Source organism: Brienomyrus brachyistius, unplaced genomic scaffold (genome assembly GCF_023856365.1).
Source record: "Brienomyrus brachyistius isolate T26 unplaced genomic scaffold, BBRACH_0.4 scaffold62, whole genome shotgun sequence".
NCBI classification, from domain to species: domain Eukaryota; kingdom Metazoa; phylum Chordata; class Actinopteri; order Osteoglossiformes; family Mormyridae; genus Brienomyrus; species Brienomyrus brachyistius.
The window spans coordinates 1,413,298-1,440,832 of record NW_026042337.1 but is presented as its reverse complement, the minus strand read 5'-3'; the positions used below and the strand labels follow the sequence as shown (position 1 = coordinate 1,440,832).

The 27,535-nt window shown below is 52.3% G+C and overlaps 1 protein-coding gene across 1 annotated transcript in view; it reads right to left on the bottom strand.

Moving 5' to 3' along the window:
* Nucleotides 1-27,441, bottom strand: part of dip2a (disco-interacting protein 2 homolog A) — a 76,252-nt gene extending 48,811 nt beyond the window's left edge. The window contains 1 exon segment of the mRNA XM_049001935.1: nucleotides 26,670-27,441. Within this exon segment, the coding sequence (XP_048857892.1) occupies nucleotides 26,670-26,793 (124 nt within the window). The 5' untranslated portion in view covers nucleotides 26,794-27,441.
* Nucleotides 27,442-27,535: the final 94 nt, after the last annotated feature.

Below are 27,535 nucleotides of genomic sequence, written 5' to 3'. Positions count from 1 at the left end.
TCAGTGACCCTCTAAAGTCAGGAAGAAAGGCAACAGCAAACATAAAAAGGGGGGGGGGATGTTCTCTCACACACGGAGATGGAGACTGGAAGTGTGAGCTGCATTTTTATGGGAGGTGAACCTGGAGATGCAGGGAATGGCGGCTCGCACCCAGAATGAGGGGTCTCTTTGAAGTCTGTAGGGGGTAACAGGGGCGGACGTGAATCACGGCTCAATAGGCTTTGTCGAGCCACACACATTGTTCTGGGCCTCCTGGGTGGGGGGCGGGGGGGGCACATCTGGGTCTGGCTGCCTGGCAGGAGGGGACGGATCGTGGCAGCCAGCACACATTTGGGCCGCGGTTCTGATACACTCCACCTGGGACAGGGACATCGCTCGTCTGTCACTCCCTCTGCCTTCAGGTCACATGGGCAAGGACAGTGTCGCTATGGCAACGAGGGCCCACTTGCCAAACCAGGGAAGAGTGGAGGCGGGGAGCCGATTCGGGGCCATGAAAGAGGGATAGAGGGCATCCTAAAATAGAAAGAGTGGAACCGGAAATGCCTTTAAATAAAAAGAGGAAACCTGAAAGACCACAAAAGAAAGAGAGATATAAAGAATGGAAAAAAGGAGTCCTGAGGTTCTATGTCCACACTAATGTGATGCTGCCGCCCCCACCGCCAGCAGGTGGACCCCCCCCCCCCCAAATCAGGGCATCACCCAACAAACTGAGCAGAGAGGACGCTAAGGTAGGCGAGTCGCGACTGCATCAACTCAATGTGCCTCAGAGCAAGGGGAGCAGCCTGGGGGCAGGGCCTTTCGGGGGGGGGGGGTATAGGGGAGGGAGGGGTGCTGGCACATGGACAGAGTTTCCCTGCCATCCTTCCCAGTTGCCAGGAGCTTCCCAGTCGGCCACGTGGAATGCTGGCAAACAACACAGGAAGTGGCCCCTTTCCCTCCCACCTCCTTCCCTGCCGGCTGGCATTCGCCGATAGGGTGGGGGGGGGCGGGTAAAGGGTCTGGCTGTTCTGTGGAGACCTGCCCCCCCAGACATAAACCAGACAGCCTTGGATGACCAAAACAGCAGAGAAGGCCAGCGCCGTGATGGCAGACATGCGCCGTGTATTTAAAACGGTGGCACGGGGAGGGGGCACGGGGGGGGGGGGGGGGGCACGGTCACGCTCCCGATCCAGAACACCGCCAGGCAGTGAAATGTCTGTATACCCCCCCACCTCAGGAACGGCCTGTGGGAATATGTGCCCAAGCTACACCGCGGGGGGGGGCAGAATAACCGGTTCCTCTAGACCATCGGGCCTCAGCGAGGACTGGAGCTGCCCTGCGGGGGGCCACACTGGCTGCCAGAGCCCCCGCTCCTCCTGAAAGCCGGAGCGCATCGGAGACGGGAAGCTTCTATAAAAGGGAAACGCGGGTTGAATTCCATCTGGGCTCCGTAATTCCCAGCGGGACGGGGAACGCCGCCTCGGCGCGGAGCGTGTGTGTGAGCGCTGGGGCACGATCCCGCTGCCCCTTCCCATCACACGCCAGGGGGGGGGGTTACCCTGAGATGTCCCAATGAAGGTCCCCACTGCTGCTCAGCACACCGAGGTAAAATGTGACCAATTTCACTGGGGGCTGGAAGGACCGGACAGTGAGGGAACAGGACTAGTTAGCGGAAGCCATGTGGGTGTTAACCAAAAGCCGGGAACCGAGGCAGTGAAGTCAAAACAGATCATCAACCACAGGCTACTAGAGAAAAACCCAACATATTTATTGTGCAAAATGTAGAGGAGCCAAATCGGACCACCAGCACGCAAGGGCAGCAAAGGAACAAGCCACACCAGTGCCTGAAGTAACGAATTCCAGTCCATCACTTGGACACAGATGCACACGCATGCACAACAAGCAATTTAGAGTCACCAATTTGCACGACCCAGAAAGCCTCCCTTTAATGGTATTGATTACACCCCACAGAGAGTGCTCCAGCAGTGCACGCCTCCCCAAACCCCCCCTCATTAGCTCCATGTCCCGTCCTGCCCCCCACTCACACACACCCACACCCCGTTTAACGGGCTGCCATTTCCCAGGCCGCAGACTGATCCGCATAATCCACACAGCCGGACAGCAGACATACGGATAAAAACACAGGCGTGACTTCCAGAAGGATCCGCGTTTTCCGTGTCTGCGGGGATCATCATAACCTAGGATTACGAGCACAAACTGCAGAGTTTTGTTTTTGAGATGGGGGGGGGGGGGGGGGGGGAAGACTCACTGATGAGAAATGCAGTCTGAGTGGATTTCCTGCAAGAGCTAAACTTTCCAGCCAGAAATCACCTATCAGTTATCTCACTGGGGGGTGGATCCCGGTCGGCCAAGTAAGTTACAGTGAAATGCTGTACAAAAGACCCCAGAAACTCCAGTAACATAAGAGAGACAATCAGGGTTAGTGTGGCAGGCAGGTGGTAACGTCACTCAGCTCCTGTTCACTCTGTTTCACTTCTGTCTTGTTTTCCACGCAGAAATCACCCCGTAACAGCGGTCGTGGAATGTGAGGAGGACCTTCAGGGATGAACCACCCACCAAACAATCGCGGATAAATCAGATTTAACGTCAATGAGAAGTCCGATTCAGGAGCGATGGCAAATTGGGTAGCCAGAGCTGAGGTCACACATTCCATCATATTGCGCATACCTCAAGCTGTCTGAGCCGGCCGGGCGGATCTCTCCGGAAACCGAACTGGCATGCGTACGAATCCAAGCATCATATGGGGATGAAGTGACCATTAGAAGCTCAAACTACTTTACGCCGCAAGAGACCAAGTCAGTGAGGGGAAGCTGTGCAGGGTAACCTTCATCACGACAGACATCACAGGAAACGCGATCCGTTCTCTACACAGCTGTGAATTCCCGTTTAAAAAGCCAGAATCTCATCCACGGCCGAACGCCTGGCCAATCGGACCAGTGACTGAGAGGAAATATTTTGTATATTTAAATGGGGCAAGTGAGGAAATAAAAAGCTACTCGGCACCAGTCGCATTCCTGCGAGGAAGGAAAAATTCGACACCGAGCCGCCCCAGCGGGCAGAACAATGCACCATTACCTTACAAGGCCCGCTGCATTTAGGACTGAGGGGGGCTGACAGGAATGGGCCGGGGGGGGGGGGGTAGCCTGGTGTGAGAGCTTGTCTTCCATCTGCAGGAAGCTGCACGCCTTCTGGGTCGGGTCCTAATGACAGGCCCAACACCGGCTGGGAGTCGTCTCAGAGATATAACACAGTGGGCCACCCCATCCTACACAAACACAAACATGCACACACCCCCCCCCCCTGCACCCCCCACTGCTCGGGAGGCGTACGACCAGCGCCAGCACTGAGAGCAGGTAGGTGGACAGACTACGCTGCTCCAAGAAAATGCTGACAAGACACGGAATTCTCCAGAACGGTGCCATCAACGTTTCACACTCAGCAGCCATCTGGTGGGGGGGGGGGGGGGGGATACAAGGGCAGGGATTCCCAACATCTGGCAAGAGGTTCTTCACGTCCTTCAAGCCCTGCGGAGCTCGGGGGCCATAAATATTTGGGCCGCCCGCCCAGATGACCGGAGAGGAGTAACGGCCAAGGATGGCCGTCCAAAGATGCAATCTTCTTAAAAGGGAGCGGAGGCAATGGCCCTCACCTAGAGGAGAAGGTTGTTGGGGGGGGGGCGGGCATAGACAGAGGGCACACGAGGGAGGAGGGAGAGGCAAGCAAACGTGGAGCACCCCGTACACAGGGCCCTTTTAGACCGACAGGGGAGCACGGAATGGAGTCATGCGGGGTCCAGCTAGGAGGGGGCAGGCAGGTGGTTTGCCAGTTAGGGAAAGTGACTTTTAACCTTGGGGGTTGGGGACGGTGGGGGGTGACTCACCTCCCAGAGAGGGTCGGCTTGAATATTAGTGACCAAAGTTCAGACAGACACACACACACACACACAGGGGACCAGCCCCCACCCGGCAAGTGAGAGTATATGGGGAGATATGGGGTCAGCGTGCAGCTGGACATGATCCGCCCCCATTCACTGCCTACTCAGCAGTATTAGAATATAAGAATTAGTGCATCCAGACACAAACTGGAGATACAAACAGAAACAGTTATGAGGCCCAATGAGGGCAACAATTATAAAATCAAGTAAAAAAAAAAACGTCCATTTGAAAAGCCTGATAAGTACGAAGACATAACGATGACGATGTACGCCATTAAGGACAGCGAGGGCTCATTAATGATTAAATCGACGGGGAAAGCGAGCGACACCCCCGACCCAGCTGCCTGTCATCACACGCCAGTCACCCCACTGCAAGGACAGACGGCAACAGAGCAGCCGCGGTAAAACCGGTGAGGGAACCCACGAGCCGACATCTACGACACCCCCGAAGCCCAAAATGGTTAGGCCCCCCCTACCAGGTGACAGCGCAGGCACCATGTCTGCCGTATCACCGAAAACAAACCCAGGAGGGTGGAGGGACCACGGAGCCATAAAAATGCGTCATGCTGCCATCGGTGCTATCCCACTGCGGCCACCGCTGCACTCGGGATCCATTGCACCTCAGCGGCTTGCAGTTCAGAGCGCCGTTATTGCACGCATTTATTTGCTTAGTTGCTTCTGTGAAAAGAATGATCTAAAATCAATCTTGAGTTGAAACCGCGAGACTAATTATATGAGACTAATTGGAAACGGAAGCCCATCTCCAAAGTACAACAGCAGCACACAAGCGGGACACAGCTGTCTGACCGCTGCCTTCGTTAGTGAGTATGAGTGAGGGAAACCGAGGCCAACGAAAGAGGAAACATTTACATGACATTTACGTTCGCTCATTTATCTGACGCTTTCGTCCGGAGGGACTTACAGTAACGGAAGGATACAATTTGTGTGTGTGTGCTCCCTGGGATTAGAACCCACGATGTTCGCATTTTTAGCACTATGTTCCACTTGTCGAGCTGCAGGAGCTTGGAACGCGAATGCCCGGTTATCGTCACGGAAAAGTGAGGCACCTTAGGTAGAGCAGGACTGAAAGAAGATCACTCAAGTCAATGAAGACAGGCAGAAAGAGAGACGCACGGTTTGTGTTAACGGGGGAGGAGACGACCAGCATGTCAGGGTGACATCACAGAGGTGGACTGCGACTGGAAAGGTCTGAGAAATGCTCTCCAGTTCGGCGGCTTAATCCTCAGTGGGGGCTGCTCAGGCAGTGCAAATCGCCCCCACCACCCCCTGTTCCAGTGACCTCGGGCCCACAGTGCTTGGCCTCATGTTTGCTAAACAAGCCGAACGCCCAAAGGACTCAGAAACCAAAACCACACGAGCAGAGGCAACTCACCCGCACGCCATTTGTTTACTGATAGCAGAGGAGGAAAGAGAGGGGAGGTGCAGAGAGAACGCAGCCAGGGTGAGAGTGAGGAGCAAGACGTGGAGGCGGAGAGAGAGGGTTAACGGTAAGAAACGAAATCGCATGACACAGCGGAGGACACTCCTATGCTATCTGTGAGGGTCTCCCGTTCTACTCAGGACCACCCAGGGTGCTGTGCCTCTCTCTCACACACACCCGCCAGTATTAGATGGAGCCACTCAGCAATGTCTCACGGACCCTGATACGAGTCGCCCTCGTTTATATTTGTCTGACGTGCTTAGCTCGACTGCATTCTGGAAGCAGGGGGAGTCCTCATGGATGCGAGAGAAGAATTTGCAGGGAAAAAGGAAAATTAGAAGTTCAAGAGAGATCCTTGGGTGCTCTAGAGAAGTAAAACCCACGCAGGAGAAGATGAGCTTCATCCAAGTCGCGTGACTGACGCCGCTGCCCTAACTAGCCGGATTCGGGACGGGACTATTTTGGGGCCCCTGTATTTTGGGTCTGGGTTTTGTTCCATAACTGCCACACCACCTGCTGGTCACACAGACATACAGCGATACAGACATAACAGTATTTAAATACAAATGTCTGCTTTCAGCTGTGGAGTCCTGGAGAACAGGCGAGAAGCTGGATGGAAAACAGGAAAAAATAAACAAGCAAGTAAATAAATATTCCCAGGAAGAGTCTGACTCCAAAGAGGCAGGAAAGCCTGCAGACACCCACAGCTTCACGAGAATAAACTCAGGAGCCTAGTGGGGACTCAGAGGGATCGGGGGTCTCGCCCGGTGTCACCGAGTCGTCCTGCCTTCAGCAGGCACCAGCTAACTCAGATGCACCAGAAGATTATTCCACCGATGCAGAATTCACACCAGCATCACAGTACTCTTAAAGTTGTTTTTTTTTTATAATTCCTTTTTAACACAGTGCCAAGTTTGTGCCCCCCCCCCCAAACTAGTGGTGCAGAATACCAATGAGGAGCTTTTCTACTTCCTGGTTCTCACTTAAATAATCAAGTTTGACATAACCAGGCCAGCTAGACACATTCTTTCTATTCATGATCTGCACACCAGAGCTGAGGTGGCCTCCCCGAAAGGGACACATGCTGAACTCATGCGTGTAACCCTCCCGCCACAGGGCCTAATGCTGAATTCCATTTGCCCTCGGAACTCGGATTCCGAGTTTTGAAGCCGGATAGTGACGACATGTGTGCTCCCGTATCTCGGAATCCAAGATGGCTGCGCCCTTTATCAACAGCAGTGAAATGTATAGTTACTGTTTAAACACTACTTCTCATTTGTGGCTCATTAAATCGGTCGCACACACTATACCATCCAACTTATCTGTGAACGTGTTGCTACGGAGTTTTACACATTACGCGCGGTGCTTTACGTATAATCAACTGATATTGCTAACAATGACTAACAATTAACCGGGCTAGAATTGGATTTCATGATTAGTCGCAATATTTGTCCGATTTAAGGTAGTTTGGGCTAATTGTAAGTGAACAAAGATAAAGGCCATTAAACCGAGGTACGTTAAATACGACAAGTTGTCCGGCTAAGCAAAAAAATCTTGATGTTTGATATGGGTCCATGGTATCGCTACTTCTGTGGCAAATGGAACACATTCCACTCGGTTTTCCCCCAGTTTTTAGCGGATGTGACGTAATCTCAGCAACCGAAACTCGGATCCGAAGGGAAATGGAACGCACCATAACCACTGCTAGGAGGGCAGCAAGGTGGCAATGCAATGCACATGTCCTCCAGCAGGGCGGCGCACCAACACAGTTAACCAACATATACAAATCACCTCACCTTCATATGTATATAATCCCTTTTACCCTGAACAACATTCTGGGCCACTTAAAAAATAAGAGAAACTTACACACGCAAATATGTTGGGAGAGCAGATGCCACTTCACCAAACCGGTTTCCCCGCGCGGGTGATTAGGTCTAGGGCTGCTGGCCCAAACCAAAGATGGCGGTAAGTGTTAGAGTGCAGAAGCTCGGAGGGTTGGTGCTCCAGATTCCCGGAATACCTCTGCAACTCTAAGCCAAACCTCTCAGTAATGCCCCCCCCCCCCCAAAAAACACGAGCATCTCCACTAACTGGGGTACCGCCTGACCACAGGATCACAGCATTCTCAGAGCTGTCCGCCACCACACCCCCACCCGACACACTGAGCCAAACTCAGGCAGGAAAACCCCCCCAGGACTTCAATTACTGCATGAAAAATAACAATTAATCACACAGGGGCTGAGCGGATTTGCTCCGACGTGCCATTGGCTGGACATCATCTCCCCGTCGGTAAATAACCCTTCTGCAGCGCGAAGGATCACATTCCAGAGGAAGACGTGTCCCTCCCCAAGAGCAGAGGCAGGCCTCCAGGAGCTGCCGCTCATACTTACTCTGGGTATGACCCGCCCTCGCAACACAGAACTATTGTATTTCTATAAGTGCACAACGGTGCCCCGACGTTAGACGAGAAATGGGACAGCCAGCGCTGGGGGGCACGATACCAGGCAGGGGGGCTCTGGACGCACCACAAAAATGCATGGCATCTAAAAGTATGAAAAAATCAATATGCATTTCAATGGATTTCCCCAAGAATTACTTCTCCCAGTTTAACCAGAAAGATTCCTGCTGAACTCTGCTAATCACAGCCCAGAATCATGTGACTAAACATACTGGTGCTGATCAGACGCTTCCTGGTGAGGTGATGAGCTGGTTGTGCAAACTGGTTAAAATGGCCAGATTAGGCATACTGGTGCCATGCCCAGGCACTGCCCAAGGAGATTGCAGTACCCCATAGGACGGACAGTTAAACACAGATTGCTGCTTGCGGTCATGTCTGCCACTAGGCATGTCCAATGTCTGAGAATGGGAGGGGGAGGCCTGTAAGCTTGGTCACTGTCCCAAATGTTGTACCCTTGGGCGAGGTATTTGACCAAAAAAAATTGCCTGTATAACAGAGGACATGGGAGCCTCACTTATGCTGACTAATCAGGCGTACGGACGGGTCACCAGAGCCACGAGCTGTAACCAGGACGACAGCCGGCATTCCTCGGAGAGTCACATGGCGACGGAGACCACGCCCACACTTCTGCTTCCCCCAGTGCTTATGGGGGCGGGGGGCAGCTTGCCGTGTAGGCCACTTACAGTGGCTTATCGCTGTCAAGAGGAAGCAGACGAATGGCACAGGCTGCTGGGGAAAAACAGGAGCGCGCACAGGCCGCCATTGACCCCCGGGGGGGGGGGGCTCTTCCTTCCTGCTCCCACTGACCACTTTGTGCCTGGGCTACAAATCCAGACGAGCCGTTATACCAGCAACAACAGGGCTTCTGCTGCAGAGGCCTCCGTCTGTATTTTTAGAACTTACATGTGCAAAGAACACAATGGTGCAAACCAGCGTGCCCTGAAAGTGCTTAGAGCGGTCACTGCACTCGGAGCTGACAGTGCTCAGAACGGTCACTGCACTCGGAGCTGACAGTGCTCAGAGCGGTCACTGCACACGGAGCTGACAGTGCTCAGAACGGTCACTGCACACGGAGCTGACAGTGCTCAGAGCGGTCACTGCACGCGGAGCTGACAGTGCTCAGAGGGGTCACTGCACGCGGAGCTGACAGTGCTCAGAGCGGTCACTGCACTCGGAGCTGACAGTGCTCAGTGCGGTCACTGCACGCGGGGCTGACAGTGCTCAGAGCGGTCACTGCACTCGGAGCTGACAGTGCTCAGAGCGGTCACTGCACACGGAGCTGACAGTGCTCAGTGCAGTCACTGCACGCGGAGCTGACAGTGCTCAGAGCGGTCACTGCACGCGGAGCTGACAGTGCTCAGAGCGGTCACTGCACGCGGAGCTGACAGTGCTCAGAGGGGTCACTGCACGCGGAGCTGACAGTGCTCAGAGCGGTCACTGCACGCGGAGCTGACAGTGCTCAGAGCGGTCACTGCACTCGGAGCTAACAGTGCTCATAGCAGTTACTGCATTCACTGCAGGCAGCTCTACTCAGACTGAATGATGCCCTACCATCATGAGACCATTCCAGTCCTTCATTTTATGAATCTGCACTGGACGCATCGAACGGCACGACAGAGAGACTTTGACCTGTCACTGCACCTTCAGAGAACCCCACGAGAATGTCACAGCTGCCCAAAGCACCCCCCTTGCCCAAAGCCTTGTCATGTTATATCGATTCAGCGTAACCAACACCCAATTTACCTCAAAGTTGCAGGGACAGGGACACAGCATCAGCATGTGCTGGGCTGCTGCACGTGATCCCAGGGTCACCTGAGGAGAGTCTCCAGAGCAAGAGAGAAACTGCCGGTAAGAAAACAAAGAGGAATCCAGACTCGGCCTTCAGAGTCATCTGACTGTAATGGGAGCCGCGTTTTCCATACGGCACCTGGTAGGGGTGCTTTTAAGGTTAAGGGACAAAGATGTGAGAGTGACCTTTGCGTATTTGTACGGGGGGGGGGGAGCTGTGCAGGTGGAAAGCGGGAGGCCTAGACCATGGGGGAGTGACTCCCCAGTTTCCAGAAAGGCCTTCATGAAAAAAGGCAGAGTGGCCTGTTCTGACAGAGGCAATTAATCAGCCCTGCAGTGCAGCATGTGCTCTACATCAGTGTAGGCAGGAAGTAGGCTGCAAGGGTGGTGGCTGCCACTAGGAGGCGCTATGGAGAAAGCGGAGACACGGGTGTCAAAACTACTGCTACGGTAGCCAGACGGTTCGTGTGAATGAAGTAGGGGGTGGGAATGGTGAATAATGAATTATGCAAGATTGGGGGGGGGGAGAGGAATCTGCTGGATCCTCAGATCAGAACAGAACCCGCATCCCGAACCCTCAGCACCATGCATGCCGACACCCCTGGCAATGCAGCACAAGGTGTGAACACCTCAACCACGAAGCTGGAGGTATTACTGGAACTATCCTGGCTTTGAGTTTTGCTCTCGATCCCGGGAGCCAGAGCGTGACAGCGGACGTTAGGCAGGTATTTGGGACCAAGAGCCGAACTGAACTGAACATACTCAGCTCAGCAAACTCCCTAACCCTGGGCGACTCAGGCAGTTTGATTCCCAAACATGTATGACTCCTTGTTTACAGAAGCGTTTTTATTTGGTTAATCATAGGAGCCCGGGGGGGGGGGGGGGGCAAGGCGGGGCGGGGGCACAACCACAGCACCACGCCCACCCGTCGGGCCCCGGTGGCAACATCATCACCTGACAGGCCTCGGAATTGCAGGCCAGCGCATTTTGTGAGAAGATGGAGCCCCGCCCTCAGGTCGGAGTTTCGCAGTGAAAAGACGGAAAACGGAGACGGGAATCCGGCCCCCAGTGGGATCCGAAGGAAGGCAAGCAAAGTAGAGTGTGAAAATGTGTCAAAAGCGTAAACATCAGGACGTGTGGTTAGAGGAAATGCAGGGCAGGATTCTGAGAACAAGCTGCCTGCTGCTGCTGTTATATCACCACACCACACAAGCCCTCCTGATCTGCACCCCTGGCTGGGCGTGGCCCCCCCCCCATGCTGTCCATTTGCCATTTGGGAGCAAGTGGTGTGAGAAGCACAGATGGAATTTTAGACATGTGGAAGAGGAACGGGGAGGGGGGGAGAAAGAGCGATGGGAGTGGGGGGTGTGAGATTATGAGGGGAACACTGGACCCAGAGGGCAACAGAACCTCACCATACATCAGGACTACAGCACCACCCCCCAGCGGAGCCCCCATCCCGCAGCCATTTCAGCTACGTTAACACGTCACGCATTTAGCGGATGCTGTTGTCCAAAGCGACGGACACGTGAGACAGGCGGCGCATTGCAAACACACATCCAGGAGCAGCGGGAGGAGCGCGCCTCGCACCCCCACGTGCCGTCGGTGTCGGTCAAACACGGGGAGGCAGAAAAGGCCCCGAAATGGAGCCATTTAGAAAGCAGACCCAACGTGGGCAAGCAATTCGGTAAGTAAGCCGAGGTGGACAAAACGCAGAGGAGCCACAGAAAGCAGGAGAGGGAGAGTGAGGGACAAGCGCAGCGATCAAACTCATTTGGAAGAGGTCATGTTTGAGGAATGTTTTTTTTCTGTGTTCATGAACATGTCAGACGAATGCAAAGGCGGTGCAGTCATACATCTGGGGGGTAGGGAGCGCCTCAGCGGCTTAAAGCACTGCGCCCGTATCAGAAGGTCACTGGTTCAAATCTTAAGCTTGAAAGAGCATTTCATTTTTGGGCACTTGAACAAGGCCTGAACCCCCAATTTCATCAGGGACTGACCGTCTCTGAAGCGTTTCCTCAACAACAAAAAAATGTATGCCACTTCTGGATAAGAGTGCCTGTTGAATAAATAATGTCAATATAAAAATGTGATTTAAGGGTGTGACGTTTAACGGTGTAAATCTCATCATTCGTTGCTCATGGCTATCTGGCCACGCCCAGCCCAACCAGTGACATTAGGGGGGCGGAGCCAGATCACTGTCAGCCTCACCCAATCAGTGACGCCGATGTTCCACGGTGATGGCTCACAGTGACACATACGTGCTGGATACCCGGCTGGGGTGGGAGGGGGGTGGTGTGTGTGGTCTGCAGAGAGATGGCGACCTGTTAACACACTTCAGCGGCCTGCTAGGACATGTGCAATGTCGATCTCTGACTCAAAGGGAGCAGGCAAGGGTCAGGACTCAAAATGGCCACATCCCGTGGAGTCCTGGCTGCCGGCAGAAGCCTGGTCCAGGAAATTACAAGAGGCCCGGAAAGCATATATGCTGTGGCCTGCAGAATCTGCCGCTTTGTGTGTTTTCTTTGGGGAGGAGAGGTTTTTGTCAGGGAATGAGGAAACGAGTACATGTACTGCCACATTTCTAATGAAAGGGTTACAGAGCCAAGCGTCAGGCCCCGGCGCCCCCCCAACCCCACCCCACTCACTGGCCTCTGCACCTCACCACACTCATGCCGGGTCCTCTGAGGACACCCAGGACATTAATCAAATCGGCATTTAATTAAGGAGTAGTGTCTGGCTGGAAGGACAGTCTATCCCGCAGAAACTTTAAGACCACAGGAAAAAGAAAACGTCACTTTGAGAAGCTACCATGCTGCACCAGGGCTTAAAGCATCCAAGGATTCATTCAGAAACCCGCAAGGACCTCATAGCCCATGAAAAATCCTCCGGCAAAGATTCGCTCAGCTAACCAGAGAAACTGGGGCAAATTATAAAACTCTGTCTGAAACACTAATTAGTTTACCGGCTTCTTGGCTCCCAGTCAGCTCCAGTTCCAGCATGTCCCGTCAGTACTGGGGAAGTGGACGGATCTGGGCCCCCCAGACACCAGCAGCGCAACCCTCCTTATGACACGTTAAAGGGAAGACACACGAATATAGGAGTAATTCTGCCCGTCTTGTGACAGAACCTCTTTGAATGAACTCCCACTTCGGGTCTGGTTCCCTGCTGTTTCTTCATTCTAGGGAGATTTTCCTTGCCACTGCCGCCCCTGGCTTGATCTCTGGAGGCACTGGGCAGGGACGATGTAAAGCATTTCACACAATGTACCATTGTGAAATACGTTACACGAAAAAATTAAACGGGATTTAGTGGTTTAAAATTAAGTAGCCTTCAAAGCGTCTCCCGATTCAGCACCAATCAGGTAAATCGGTTTCTCTAGCCACGCCTCCCACGGCACTCAGGGGTCAAAGGTGAACAGACCAGGAACGGCTGCTCCCCACCAGCCATTTACAGAAGCCGTCCTACTTCCATGTGACGTCCTCTCCAAGTGGCGGAGGTAGCTCAGGCTGCGACCCAAACATCTTAATCATTTCCCAATGATCTAAAACAGGGGTAGGGAACCTGATCCATGGAGAGCCGGTGCGGGTTTTGGGATGGCCTCTCAATCAGCCAATAACAGTGGATTCCAAGGACTGGAGTTGAGAATCGCTGCTTTATTATTGGCTGACTGAGGTGTCATCCCAAAAACCCGCACCGGCTCTCCATGGATCAGGTTCCCTACCCCTGATCTAAAAAAACAAACAGTACTTCAGATCATGACAAAGTCACAGCAGGGAAACTTGCTTTGGCTCACTGTGCCAGAAAAGTCCACCCCCCCCACCACCACGCAGTTGCACTGGGGAGCAGCACGATGAGTCATCTCCGGTCCACGGTCTCTGTGTCCACATGCCAAAACGCCGGGCCCACCCATCACTTAATGCCTAAATTTAACCCAATCAGATTCGACTTCTTGGGGTGGAGCCAATGGCATCTCGCAGAGGGCGGGACTGACCATTATTAAGGGACAAGATGCGATACCCAAAGTGTGTCCTGACGTTGTCAGTGTAATCATGAATCTCTTTCTGGGAAATCCAACCACGGCAACCATCTTTCCTAAATAAAACCTTGTTCGATAGACACAGTAAACTGCTGATTTAGGTGTTTCATTTCTAACCAATCTGTCACCAGCAAGGTTATACGTTTCTCACCATATGTAGTTATTCCAGTTAATCCTACAGAATCTCGAATTAAAATGTAAATTACCCTGAGAGCACAGCTGCTGAGGAGAGGGGCTGGTTAGGGTGGTGCAGACCCCCTGTCTCTGCCCTTATTGGCTGACTGAGCAGTGACACCCCCTCCCCTCCCCAAATGAGCTCATTAGGGTCACCAAGGTCTCAGAGCAATTGGGATCTCTGCCTTCATTCATTGCTCATCATCTGAAGCGGCCCACAAATCACCTCAGTAATTGACTTCCCAGATCACTGGGAATGAGGCAACTGATATTCCAGACTCTCTCCATCCAGACTGGCAATTTGAGCCCCCCGCCACTCCGGGGAAAAACAGCACAAAACACACATTCCCAAGCCACCACCAGGCCAGAACCCTGACCAAGGCTCGGTTTAAGCTGGAGGTCTCCCAGTTTGGTTTGCGTAATTACAAATCCCGGAATCAGACTGGGAAAGATCAAAGCCCCAGAGGACCCTCAAGGATCAGAGACTAGGAGGACACAGTAACCTGGGGGACCCCCAACCACAGCATCAGCACTAGAGAGGTGACCCCCCCACACACGCAAAGCCACCACAACAGGAAGCTGGAGGGGCTCCTTCCGCCTGACCAGCAGCAGAAGTATACTAAGGAGACTTCCTGTTTACTTATGACATCATTTCCTGTGGGCACTCAGCTCATGTGTATTATGTCCCTGGAGGAGAAAGGCTGCTGTCCCGTGTGAAAGCGCATCATGGAGCAAAGGGGAAGAGGACAGATCAGGCAGATACACGAGCTCACTGGCCCGTCACCACGCGAGCGACTCAATCTGCTGACCAGCGACTGTAGTGCGAAGGCTGGTTTTGTTATTGATTGTTGAGGCCCACTGGGTAGCGGCTGCTTTGACCAGGCGGTCATGCACCCTAAGAACGTTCTCGTGCTGCTCCTGTAAGCAAACAGAGAAGGCGTCGAATCCAGAGTGATACCGTCGGACTTGGCCTCAGGACCCCGACTCAACCTAATGCAGCCAGTGACTTACCAGGATCCAGACACTCACCTTAATCATCCAATCAAGGGGTAGAATTAATCAAATATTTGGATTGCCTGGGGCTCCACAAAGGGAGGGTCTTGCCAAAAATCTAGATATTCATGATGGGGGGGAGGGGTAAAAATCAGCCGATACTCAGCAGGTTGGAGAAGCAGACTGAAACACGCCAGCGTGCATGGGCAAGCCTGTGCACTGCGCCCATCGAGCGCTCGACCAGATCCACACACCCACCGGCATGACGCGGTACAGGCGCCCCTGAATGGCTGGAGGACACAGAGGCTTCGCTGGGTGTTACCCCACAGTGCCGGGCAATTGCAGGGCCAGGGGGACCCTGCCCCGTTCCCAGGAAGCACTGTCAGACCTGCCAACTATCCTGCTGTCCCGTGCAGCAAGGCATCGTGGGATACGGAATTTAGAATTCTCAGCCTTTTCAGCGGATTGGGGGGAGGGGAAACAAACTAGAATCCAGACTCAGTGAAAGCAGCTAGGTGGCAGTACTGAGTCACTTAGCCCAAGGGATGAGTGCATGAGACAGCTAGCAGAGCGTGTGACTGAGGGAGGGATAGACGGGGAAAAAACAAGAAACAGGAAGCAGACTGCAGCTCAGTCTGGGTCCTCGATGCAGCTAATCTGGTCGGTCTGGCCCAATGTCTGGCCGCAAACCCCCACCCCCCCAGACTGGCTCAGCACGAACTCCCCCCTCCCCGGTCCATCTGACAGCACCACACGCCACCATCCTGTCTGGCCGGCACAGAGCAACAAGCGGAGCTTCCCAAAGACCCCCTCGCCAGGGGTAGCTTTCGGAGTTGCGGGCCGGAGCCAATCAGGCGGCCTGCGCGGGGGGGGTTTGATCATGAGCAGCAGCTGGCCATAAACCGGGTTTCGGTAGGACGTCGATTCCTGCCTCACCGCCTCAGTGACGCATCAGATCACCTACTTTCCACCACGACAGAAACCATCTTATGTCTTGTCCAAAGCAGCTCACCGTTTTCCTGACTTACAGTTAAATAATTATCTGGAGAAAATCGGGTTAAGGGTCTTTACTCAGCAGCTCTTACTAGGACAACAATTAGCCTACAAGTATGTGTCTCTAACCACTGCGCCACCTGCTGCTTCCTTTCCTAGATATTCTAATTCTTCCACTGGAGGCACTGAAAGTGTTAGTCGTCATCACTGGAGAACGGCGTTAGTAAACAAACTGCCCCCGTCATGCTCGCAAAGGCTCACGTTTAGTTAACGAATGTTTTCGCAGGTAATTAATATCTGCACGTGGCTGGGGGTGGGGGTGGGGGGGGCAAGGAGGCAGGACATCGAGCTGCATTTCTAATGCAATAACGGCGACAGGCCAACTCATTACAGACACAGTAACAGACACGCAGCTGACCCGTGTGTGCTGACCCCATCCTCGCCAGAGGCACGCAGCTCAGGAAGGGCACCTCCATGGCAACGACGCAAAACAAGCCGCACACAATGGCGTGAACAGATTTAAAAGTGCGGCGCTTCCATCCTCATAGGAGGCCCGAGAGATACCAGCGATCACAAGGCCACCCCAATGCGAAGAACAAACACAAGGCCCATGTTCACATTCAATCAGCAACTCAAGATAAAATATTTGTAATCTATATTAAAATAACTCAATTGTTCCAAACAGGTGTGTACTTCAACACAGCAATGTTATCTAGATTTAGCTGCAGAGGAGGGGAGAAATATTTTTTTTAAATAATGAATAAAATTCAGGAAGATGTAAGTGGGGGGGGGGGGGTCTCCACATAATCACATGACTTTCCATTTCCAGTGACTCATTTTTAAAGTGACGGTGTTCAATTTCAGGAAGCTGAGGAACCAGCAACGGAAGGAGAAGTGGAGAGTGAACAGCTGACACATGGAGCAGGATGGTGAACAAGGTGCCTCAGGTCTTGGGGGGGGGGGGGGTGGCGTGGTCGATTGGGGGTGCAGAAAAAGACAGGGGGTGGCGAGTGGCTCAGTGGGCTAAGCTTCTGTGCCAGTGATCGGAAGGTTGCTGGTTCAAGCCCGGATCTTGGTCAAACACTCACATGTCTATGGGCCCCTGAGCAAGGCCCTTAACCCCCAGCTCTGTGGCACCGCAGGTTGGCTGACCCTGTGCTGCGATCCCCCCCCCCCCCCATCCCCCTAACCTAAGGAGAGGAAGATGGGGTAGGCAAAGAGAAGAATTTCAATGCACTCGCATTTGTGCAAAAGGCAAATAAAGGATTTCTAAATTTATGGACAGGCTGGCATGTCGACAGAGCCCAAGTCGTGCGGTCAGGCCTGCTTATCACACATACAGACACGCTCGCATGTCCCAGGATGCAAATAAACTCCCACAGAAAAGGGAACCCTGCATGCATGCAGCCCAATCTGCACGGCTGCCATTTTTGGGTCACTAACGATCTCCGAACCCAAACCGCAAAAACTCACAAACACGGGGAAAATGCAACAAAAAATGCGTCGCCCGTTTTTGTTTTAAATGAATGTGGTCACCAAGAAAGGTGTTAGGTTTGCGAGGAAAATAACTGACCTAAGAGGACTGCAAAAAGTGTCCCCACATAACAACAAAACCTACCCACACATACACAGCAGTCGCACTGGTCAGTCCCACACACACACACACACACACACACACACACACACACACACACACACACACACACACACACACACACACACACACACTTCACAGCATCAAATCAAAAGGCACAGTCCAAGATCTGAAACTCCACAACAAGAGAACTCCAGCAGCTTATGCCCTAGAAGAAGCCCCAGGCACAAGAGGGAACCGCGGGTGGGTACATGCACAGAACCAGCACCTGAAACCTCAATTTGCATGCGACGTTCATTTACGAGACTCGCCAGCCTACTCGACTGTAGCTGGCATGCGGCCAGTTTGGTTGGTCACAAAGTCATCTTTGTTCAAATAATTAAAATAAAGGTAAATGATCCAGAGGAGGTTGGGATGAATTAGCATCATCACACTCGAGAAATCACAAGTGGGCACTGAGAGGACAATGGGTATGACGCAAAGAGGCTACCAACTGGGATTCTGGTTAAACGGGGGATGCCACAGTGGGTAACACTGCAGCCTCTTGCCTGCAGAGCTTGGGCCAACCCGAGCTCCATGTATGTAGTTGGGGGGGGGGTCTTCCTGTGTTCATTCCAGTTTCCTCCAACAGTAGAAAAACACACAGTATGGTGAATTGGTGTCTAAAAAATCACCCTTAAGTCATAAGCACGTGTCCCGTGACGGACTGGCATCCCATCCAGGGCATCCCTGGCCACGTGGCCTGTGTTTCCTGGGATAGGTTCCAGGCCCACCACAACAGCTACTGGATAAATGATTATGGAAAAGAGATTAAAAGAAATGTATGACTGAAAGTGACCGAGTCTAAATGGAGTAAAACGTTTCACATTAACAGAGGGAAAATACCGGAACAATCATCTCCGAGTAACCTATCCCCCACCCCTGAATGCCAGGCAGAAAGGCCTGGAAAAGCGAGAGAGGTCTATTCTGAATCATGGCACGAGCAGCCCACAGGAAATCCAAGCCTTTGACGCTTCGCAAACGCATCTTCATTCAGCGGCGTTCCTCCATCAGAGGTCGGCATGAACTTCCAAATGTCTCTCCCAAAACAGGAAGCATCGGAGGTGACATCATCCATTTTCCATGTATGATGTCATGGCTTCACATGATTTTCAAATGGCTCGCATTTCACAGGGAGCGGCCCCACTTATTCTGATACCACTGATCGCCACCATCATTTTTTTTAGCTCTTCAAGAATTGTATTTCTTCCAGAAGGCATAGACATGTCAATAAGACTGTTTTTTTTGGGTTTTCCTCATAAAACGCCCCACTCTGTCCACAACGGGCTATCCAGAAACTTCTGGAAGGAATGAGTCATCGGAAGAGTGCTCCTCATCAAAACCGAGGGCTTTGTTCTGTCCAGGACACTCCCGGCGCCTGCAAGAACTGTATCAGAGGAACTGCACTCCATGCGTGTGTTTGTGCGGGGGTGGGGGGTGGGGGGCATTCAGGGCGAGGCCGTCTCTCTCCGTAGGATTCGGCACCGGCGTGACCCAGCTTCCAGCTTGGACCCCCGTGGAGATCTGCAGATCTCTGGGCTCCGTCACAAGAGAGCAGGTGGGCTCCATGCAGGTTATTTCTGGTACCCAAAGAAGGCACCATATCCCCCCCCCCCCCCCCACCCTCCACCGCCACCCCCTGGACATTCTCACGGAATTTCCGGGCTAGATTCACTTTATCAGCACATAATTTCCCCAACCGCTGGTTTTGCACGGTTAGGAAATCTTGGCTGGCTAGTTCTGGGCCTTTAATTGTTGCCTTGTTTAAAGAAAATGGTGAAAACAGACTCGTCAAAAAGCACTAGGAGCAAACAGGCTGCTGGACATCCAGAGGCCACCTTCCTAACCCTTCTCCCCCACATGGGAGACGCCGAGGATCTTTGTTTTCTTCGGGCCTGAAGCCACCAGAACTCCCCCTGATTATCAACACAGAAGCAGAGGCAGCAGCGGCCAGATTCACGGGCTTCTCCCCCTGAAACAGAGGCCAGGGGACGGGGAGAGACAGGCAGCTGCAATGGCAGGTATCCCAGAAGTCTGCTCTGAGCTCCCCAGGTGCCCTTCCTGGCCTCAGGTGAGGGGGGAACCTGATCAGTATTCATTACACAATTACAGGTGGGGGGGGGTTAACTTTGCCCAAACAAGGCTTCTATTGCGGAGTCCAACTCGTAAAGATGCAAGTCGACTGCTCCACATTCAGCTTGGTTTAAAATGTCCGATAACTCAGAACCGACACCCAGAATTAGAAATCTTCTTCTGACAGACAAATCCAGACCAGAATTAAAAGCCGTTATCACACCGCGATCTGTTCCGCTGCTCTGCATGCTGTCAAACAGGCGGAGGCTGAAACAGGCCAGGCTATCGAGGGACCGGAGAACTGACTTCAAACAGAGTTATCATCTGGACAGAAACTAAGCTCATCGGAAAACGAGGCACGGCTAAAACAAAATGCAGAGAAAAGCCGGTGAGCATGTCGCACTAAAGGAAGCTCGACGTCAAGGCTTCCCCGAACACAGAGACTCCCGGAAGGGCAAACATCTCCCAAAATCCCCACCAGCTCCACAAAGAAAACATTGAAGGCCCATGAAAAGACAGCAGGAAACAGGTTGTATCTTCCCTAAATTCACCTGAGAGACGTGATACTGACAATGCTAGCAACACGTAGCCCATAAACAGCTCTGGTGGGCAGTAATGCACAGTTAGGGTGATGATATAAAAGGTATTTTCTGCTGGACACTTTCCCATTGACATCAGGCAACATATTTCTACTCCAAAAATTCTGATTGGCTGTGAGCAAATATTCACGATCATCCAAACATGGGCGAGTTGCCCTGGTTGGCAGTTGCCCGGCAACATTGCTCAAAAAGTTGCCTGGTGTATAATCACCTTTAGGGCACGAGCGTCACACCAGTCGCCGCGATATGAATATCCCACGCACCTGCTGAAAGACACCACTCTGAACCGGGGAATGGGTCAGGCCCTGCTGCGGCCCCCCCACGCAGCACCAGCGGTGAGCCAGGGTGGGGTCAGGAAGCGTCCCGGGCCGGTGAACCTCCCTGGCAGAGACACGTAATGAATAATCCACCATCCCTCCCTTATTTATGACCCATTGCTTGGGAGCATTATGAATCAGCACTGGCTCTCGCCCACCTGACCGGCTGCTTCCGCAAGCCCAGGCCGCAACCCCCCCCCTACCACAGCTGTGAGGATTCACAGGTAAGGCGGAGGGGGTGTCACCAAACATGAGGGACGTGGCACCACTACTGATGCCTCGCAGTGGCTTCCTCTGAAATGGGAAGCCTGGGACCAGTTCCCACCTGGTAAAGGGGACAAACCACAGCAGATACACATCAGCTGTAAAAGATGATGGCTTAACACGGTGTTAACCGGACCCGTCGTGCTCTAAAGCACTGTTCCCAATCCGGTCCACAGGGAACCCACAGACCGTGCACATTTTCGCTCCACACTTTGCTAGGAGCTGGGTGGGAGCAAAAACATAGACCGTCAGTGGGTCCCCAGGGACCAGACAGGAAAACACTGCTGTGGGGGTTAATATCACTAATGAGAAAAAATCCACTTTAACTCATCTTTCCTCAAGACCAACACAAATTCCCCAGTCACTATATTTTAGTCTTTTAAAGACCACTACGGGTACAGGGGGCTGGCTCCCCTCTTGGTTAAAAAAAGGACACTGATCTTCCATCTTTAGCCACACTACTCCCCTCCTGCCCGCCCACTCCCACAGAGGCACTCCCTGCATTTTTCCACTCTAATTCCCCCCCTCCCGGGAAAACGCCTGCCGTCCGTTCGGCTCGCATTTTCTTTAATGGACGCCAGCTCCCACGCGGACATTCCACACAGACGTGTGAAATTCACAGCCTTTTAAAAAGAGCGATCTGAAGGGGGGGGCCCTCTGTATTGTTCACGACATGTGTTCCGCAACTTCCGGCCCCCGCCTTATCAGACGACTCCTCATGCACCGGGGAGGGGGGGGGGGGGACACTGCTGTTCTCGTTTCCTGTTACCCCTTCCTCAAATGCTGACCCCACCCCTCAGAGGCCGACACAGCACCAGCTGATCTGCCGGCGAGAGGAAACACCACAAACTACACAACCTACCGGCTGGTGTGTCAGGCGACAGGACAACACTGGACAAAATCCAAACAGAGAAAAAAGTATGATCGACTTCCCAGCTGGGGAGTCCGAACGCCACCAGGGTGATTTACCAGCTGGCTTTAACCGGCAGCATCCTAATGTCACGTGAAAGACGTGAGGGGGGTTGTAACGCCTCCATTCAATACTGTGGGGTTCAGAGCATGAAGGGCTAACATAGTGCATGGGATACCGAGCACAGGAAAAGCATCCACCGGTGTCCAGTGGTACAACAGCATGGCCCGGAAATGCCAGATTTCAGATTTAACATCTACGTGTTTAATCACCAAGCTACACTTTCGCTATAGCAGGACACTTTTCTAAGGTCATGCCAGGACTTCATATTGGGACTCGAACCAGTCGCCCTGCTCTCTCCCGCCACGGGCCGCTCCTCTGTAGGCCTCAGATGAAATGTCAAAGGGGCCCAGGCCATTATAGCAGGAGAGTGCTGGGACGAGGAGGGGGACATCAAAGCTGCCCTGAAGATCAGATGCTCTGAATTTAGGGGGGTCGTGGCCTCCCAGCAGGAGATGCAGCACGTTCCATCCTCAGCACGGCACAGCAGCTAATAAGCTACAACCCGAAAGGCAGATGGGACCCTGCTGTCGTAGCCCCAGGGCAATGAACGTAACCTCAGTTTCACCCGGAAACCCTCATCTGAAAGAGGTAAGTTAGCTCCTGTAAGCCACTAATCGAACGGGTGCCAACCTATGTGGGGATTACCGATGTATGAACGTGCCACCAGTATGTTGCTGGTTTGAGTCCCAGGAGAAGGCGCGTCTAAAATACCTAGTAGCGTAAAACTAAATAACAAGTATAACCCAGCACCCAGTGAGTTCTCCCGCGACACCCAGGGCATGCTGCATCTCAGCCACAGTGACACGTCAAACTCAGGCGGTGATCCTCACAGCAGCCGATGCAGACTGTCACTGCCACAATTATATCTGTCAGGCCCAATCCGACATTACTGGGGGGGAAGCCCCATCTAGTCCAGTTTAGGCAGCTTGAACCCCTCCAACAACACAGAGGAACTTTAAATCCATCTATTCCAGAGCTGGATTCTCAGCTTCCGGCTTGCTGTTGCAGACCCCGGGGAATTCTAGCCAACACAGTGACTAAACAGATGGATTCAGCGGCTCGTTCAGACCAGTGCTCCCAGGACAGGATGGTTGGGGCCCCACACTTAAACTTTACTGCTGGGGAGTGGCGTGGCCCCCACCTAGAGATCTTGTGGAGCGACATGGCGCTCAGGGACACTCACGAGCACGGCACATGAAGCCAGGGCTGATGGAGGAGCCGAAGGCTATCAAGGCAAAAAAAAAACAGGAGGACAGGATGTGACAAGCCTGGGCCAGGAAGAGGAGTCAGAATAAACAGGGACTAGGTAACGGCTTCACACACACACACACACACGCACACACACACACACACACACACACACACACACACACACACACACACACACACACACACACACGCACGCACACACACACACGCACACACGCACACACACACACGCACACACGCACACACACTATCTATCAGGCTATCGTTGTTACCCTTCATGACCCCTCGACCCTCTGTATCTGCATGCCACTTAAAACAGAGGGACGAAGTGCGTAAACCAGGGCAACATGCCGACGAAGGTCAGAAGTGAGACACGGGATCTTGGCGCGACTCGGCTCCCCGACTCCATGGGGGGTGCTGACGTGCAAAGGGGAAGAACGGCATTGAAACCCAGCAAAGTCATCCAGCTGCTATTCCTGTTCTGTTCTCTGTAGGAAACTCTGCCTGAATGACACCCTCTCCCCACCCCAGAGCCGAGAAGGAGACCGGTGACAGCAGCCATACTCAGGCCCCCAGTCCAATTAAAACGTGATGTGGATCATCACCAAACGTCCCCGTGCCCCACAGTGAGCCGCAAAAGTCCTGGAATGATGCGAGTGCATGTGCGTGTGTTTGGGTGGGTGAGACACCACCAGTGCTTTCTCACCCTCGAACGCCACGTGGTCCTGACCCAGTTCCCGGAGCCTCGGCCTCACCCCGCGTCTCCCAGTGGGGCTTCTCACGGTTCCAACCCCCCGATCAAGCCACGGATTCACAGGGCGCCCGACCGGAGATGCTGACCTGACAGAGACACTGGCTGGGCTCTAAATGAGGCATGAAGATGGGGGCTGGCTTTAAATGCAGCTGCTGGGAGCCAGTCAAACGAAAGCCTATTCTGATTACTCAGTAATACCGCTGTAGTTCTGCAGACACCGACATCTATGGGATACCGAAGTCTTCTCGCAGATAGATCACCCACAGCCGCATGCCTGACCAGATTATGGGTGATGTGTGGAAACAAGAGAGTGAATTTCAGGGAGAATGAAGTGACCGACAATCCAGAAGAGGACAATCTTTCCAGTCTGAGAAACCACTTGCAGTGTGTCAGCAGACATAGCAAAAGAAGGCAGTATTGCATTTGAAGCTTCAATCCCATATTATAAACCTGGCCCATTTTATGCCAGTTAGGGGCTTGTGAAAAATTGTAACCACCCTTGGGTGACCTATTATGCTCAGCGACAATAGAAATTGCATTGATTATAACAATGATAGTGCTACTTTAAGGAAACAGAAATTGAATTCACCCCCACCCAGTCGTTAATTCAGGGGACGCACCGAGAAATGGGCTCCCACCATGCATATTTTCAAGGAAATTCTTTTGCATGTTTTAACTCAGAGAAGAGCAGGGCAGCGGCCCGCTATAGTATGTGGCGGGGGGGGGGGGGGGGGGGGGTAGGAGGGGGGTGGTGAAGCTCACGCCATTTACATCAACTTCATCTCAGAAGGGTGAATCAAAAAATAAAACTGACATGACCTTTCCTTTCTCGACAGAGAACCAAAACCCCGTTTGGTCTAAAACTTCACACTCTCATGTCTAAATAAAAAGCAGCGCATATCACAGGCACGCAAGTAACCAAGCGGCAAACCACACAGACCCATGTCGTGTTTATCGCTGCGCATGGGGCCGTGCAAGGCACACTGCTTCCACTACACCAGTGATGCACCCTGAGGGGCTCCCCTCTAGGGAGAGGTTACGCGTGCACATCCAAGAGGGCGCCCACATCTGCCCGCCTCCTGCTGAAGTGGAGCCCACCTGCACCATTGCCTCACCATACTGGAGGAGGCGGGGGGCGAGTGTTAAAACAAAGGGCAACTGGAGACTCACAAAAGGCAGGGAGGGTGCGACTCCACGAATCTGGGTCAAATCTTGACGAACAAAAGAGTCTATTTCAGGAAAATTAAAAGATGCTGATAACCATTGCAGCCTGACGTTTAACAAGCTCGGTGACACCGATCTGCAGTAAAGGAGCAGAAATCACGATCACCCCTCCTCAAAATACCCCGCTGTCTCACAGTGCTGTCTTTCTACAAATCTTTAACACGGGAAAGAACATGTAATCACACGCCTTGCGTGCATCACATTATACAGGATCAATAACAAAAACCCCCCACAATGACAGCCCAATCGCAGGTCTGGTAAAATAATCTCCACTTTCAAAAGAACATTTTACACCAAGAGAACTTCAGAATGCCAGAATAACGACTTCAACGGCATATGATGAAAACGCAAACATTACTAAGGTCTTGTTTACCAGTGAAAGTGTTTACAATCAGGATTTCCAGATAAGAGCACATGGTGTTACACAATCTTTCAGGACCGACTCCATGGATATAAGATTTCCACACACCTCTTTATGCTCAAACCATTATAATGTCAGAGGAGGTCAAGAGCAGTTTCTGTGAGCAAACACAGCTAACCGTGTCCTTTCTGTAACCTACATAAGAGGACCCTTCTTCTGTGGCCCTTATTCACGAAACTTTTAGAACTCCGTTGTAAAAGGGTACACCAAGAATAACTAATATGGTTTCCTAATTACTAACAGGACTAAAGTACATTCATTCCCCTTTCCAAAAGAATAAAAACACCAATTTAAATTTATATAGTTCAATACAAGCCTACATGGCTTGCAAATATTGAAAAGAAAATTGCGCCTTAATGTATATATGTATACACATGACCTTCGATTTTAAACGGTGCCCTTTGCAACACTGGTCTAAATGCATCCGATTATACAGCCTTAATAAGATTCGGTTATTAACTTATACAAAGACATGGTTCAGGTTTGCCGTTTGCATCAGAGCAGTAAAGGATCAGTCACCATGGCGGAACCGAGAATACAGGCCCTCGTGTCTGACAGCCCCAGCTGCACACCTATGCCACATTTCAATGGCGCTGCGAGAAAAACACACCATGCATGACAAGATTTATCACACTAACAAAGCAGGGCGACCCCGGCGGACTGCGAACCGCCTGCCAACAGTCCTGCGCATATTACAAGGCTCATTTTCATGCCGCCGCGGTTTTAATCACGAGATCGTTCGTAAATACATATGCATTATCTAACAGCATACACAACCTCTTTAATTTCTGTTAAAAATAAGAGGAAAACATCTACACGCAATCTGCGCCCGTAGTGGGGCTGCCAGTCCATGTCGCCAGTGAAAGTTATTCGTATTGGCACCAGTAACCAGTATGGCATGTGCGCGGTTCAGGCAGCTGTCACAGCACCGGTAATACATGCGGGCAAACCAAGGAAAAAGATACGTGTCATAGATGGGGATGTTTCACCAGCACCGATCACACACCTAAAATCGCCGTAAACCACGTACTAGCAGCTTATAAACTAAATCCGTGCGCCTATTATGAATTCCGATGGATCACTTCACACGTCTCATGTTATTCGACTTAAGACGTGTAGCATATGCTGGTTTAAAATCTATACATCTGCGCACGATGCACCGTGATTCCTGTGCATACACAAGACCGAGCGATTAAGGTGTAAGCCTGTCTGACTGCTGTATTGCAGCAGCACATATTAAACTTCCAAGTTGTTAAGCGCCCTTGTCATCGGTACGTCCATAAAAAGCTCTGATGTGCGCATGCAATCAGGATGGAAATCGTGTTTGCCCAGTGCCAGTGCCGCCCGGCGCGACACCCGCACGCCGGGTGAGGGGCGCTCACCTTCCGACAGCTCGAGTTCCAGCTCGGCCAGCTTCTCCCGCACCTCCGCAGGCAGGGTGAGAGCCGTCGCGGGTGTCGGCTCCAGCATCATCATTAGTAATCCAGTGGAATTCCGCTCTGCCATGGTGCTCCGGCCGGGTCTGGATCTGCTTCAGTCCTTGGCTGAAGTGCTCGCGCAGGATCCGACTCGCCTCGTTTGGCTGACGAGCGATCGGCTGGCGGCGGCGGCGGTTTATTGCATGCAGATGTAGGCAGAAGGTTTCGCAGTCCTTGCCTTACACTCGCTCCGTCTCCGACTCGGGGAAAGAAATGCAAACCTCCCCGCCTCCAATCTCCACTTCAAATACAAGCTCTCCGAGGCAGTACGCTCCGGTGCCCTGCTTTCACGCGCTCTTCGTCCTTCTCCACCCTCGATTAAAAAAATAAAACTCCATTCAACTCAGGGTACCATGTCCAAGCCTACAGTGCCGCCATTGCAGCACTACCGACAGCGGCACCAAGAATGGTGCGCGTGCACCGGAGGCGCGCGTGTCCGGCGGGGCCGGGAGAGCGCATTAACTTTTAAAGCGAGCAATGCCAGAACAATATCGCAAAAGAACAAAGCGGTCTATAAAATGCCAGTCAAGATCCAAATTTGTCTACACTTTTGTTTCTGTAGTTTATTACAGATTTTTAGCTTCATTGGTCTACCCACATGTGCTTGGCTGGGCTCTGACGTGAAACACGTGAGGTTATTGACTCATATTTACACTCCAAGAAACACAGAATGTACTGGAAAAAGGAAAAAGGAAGTGTGCAAGAGTTCAGTAAGGTGCATTTAACTAACATAATTGGATTAATCTAATATTAAATGCTGAATAAATAAT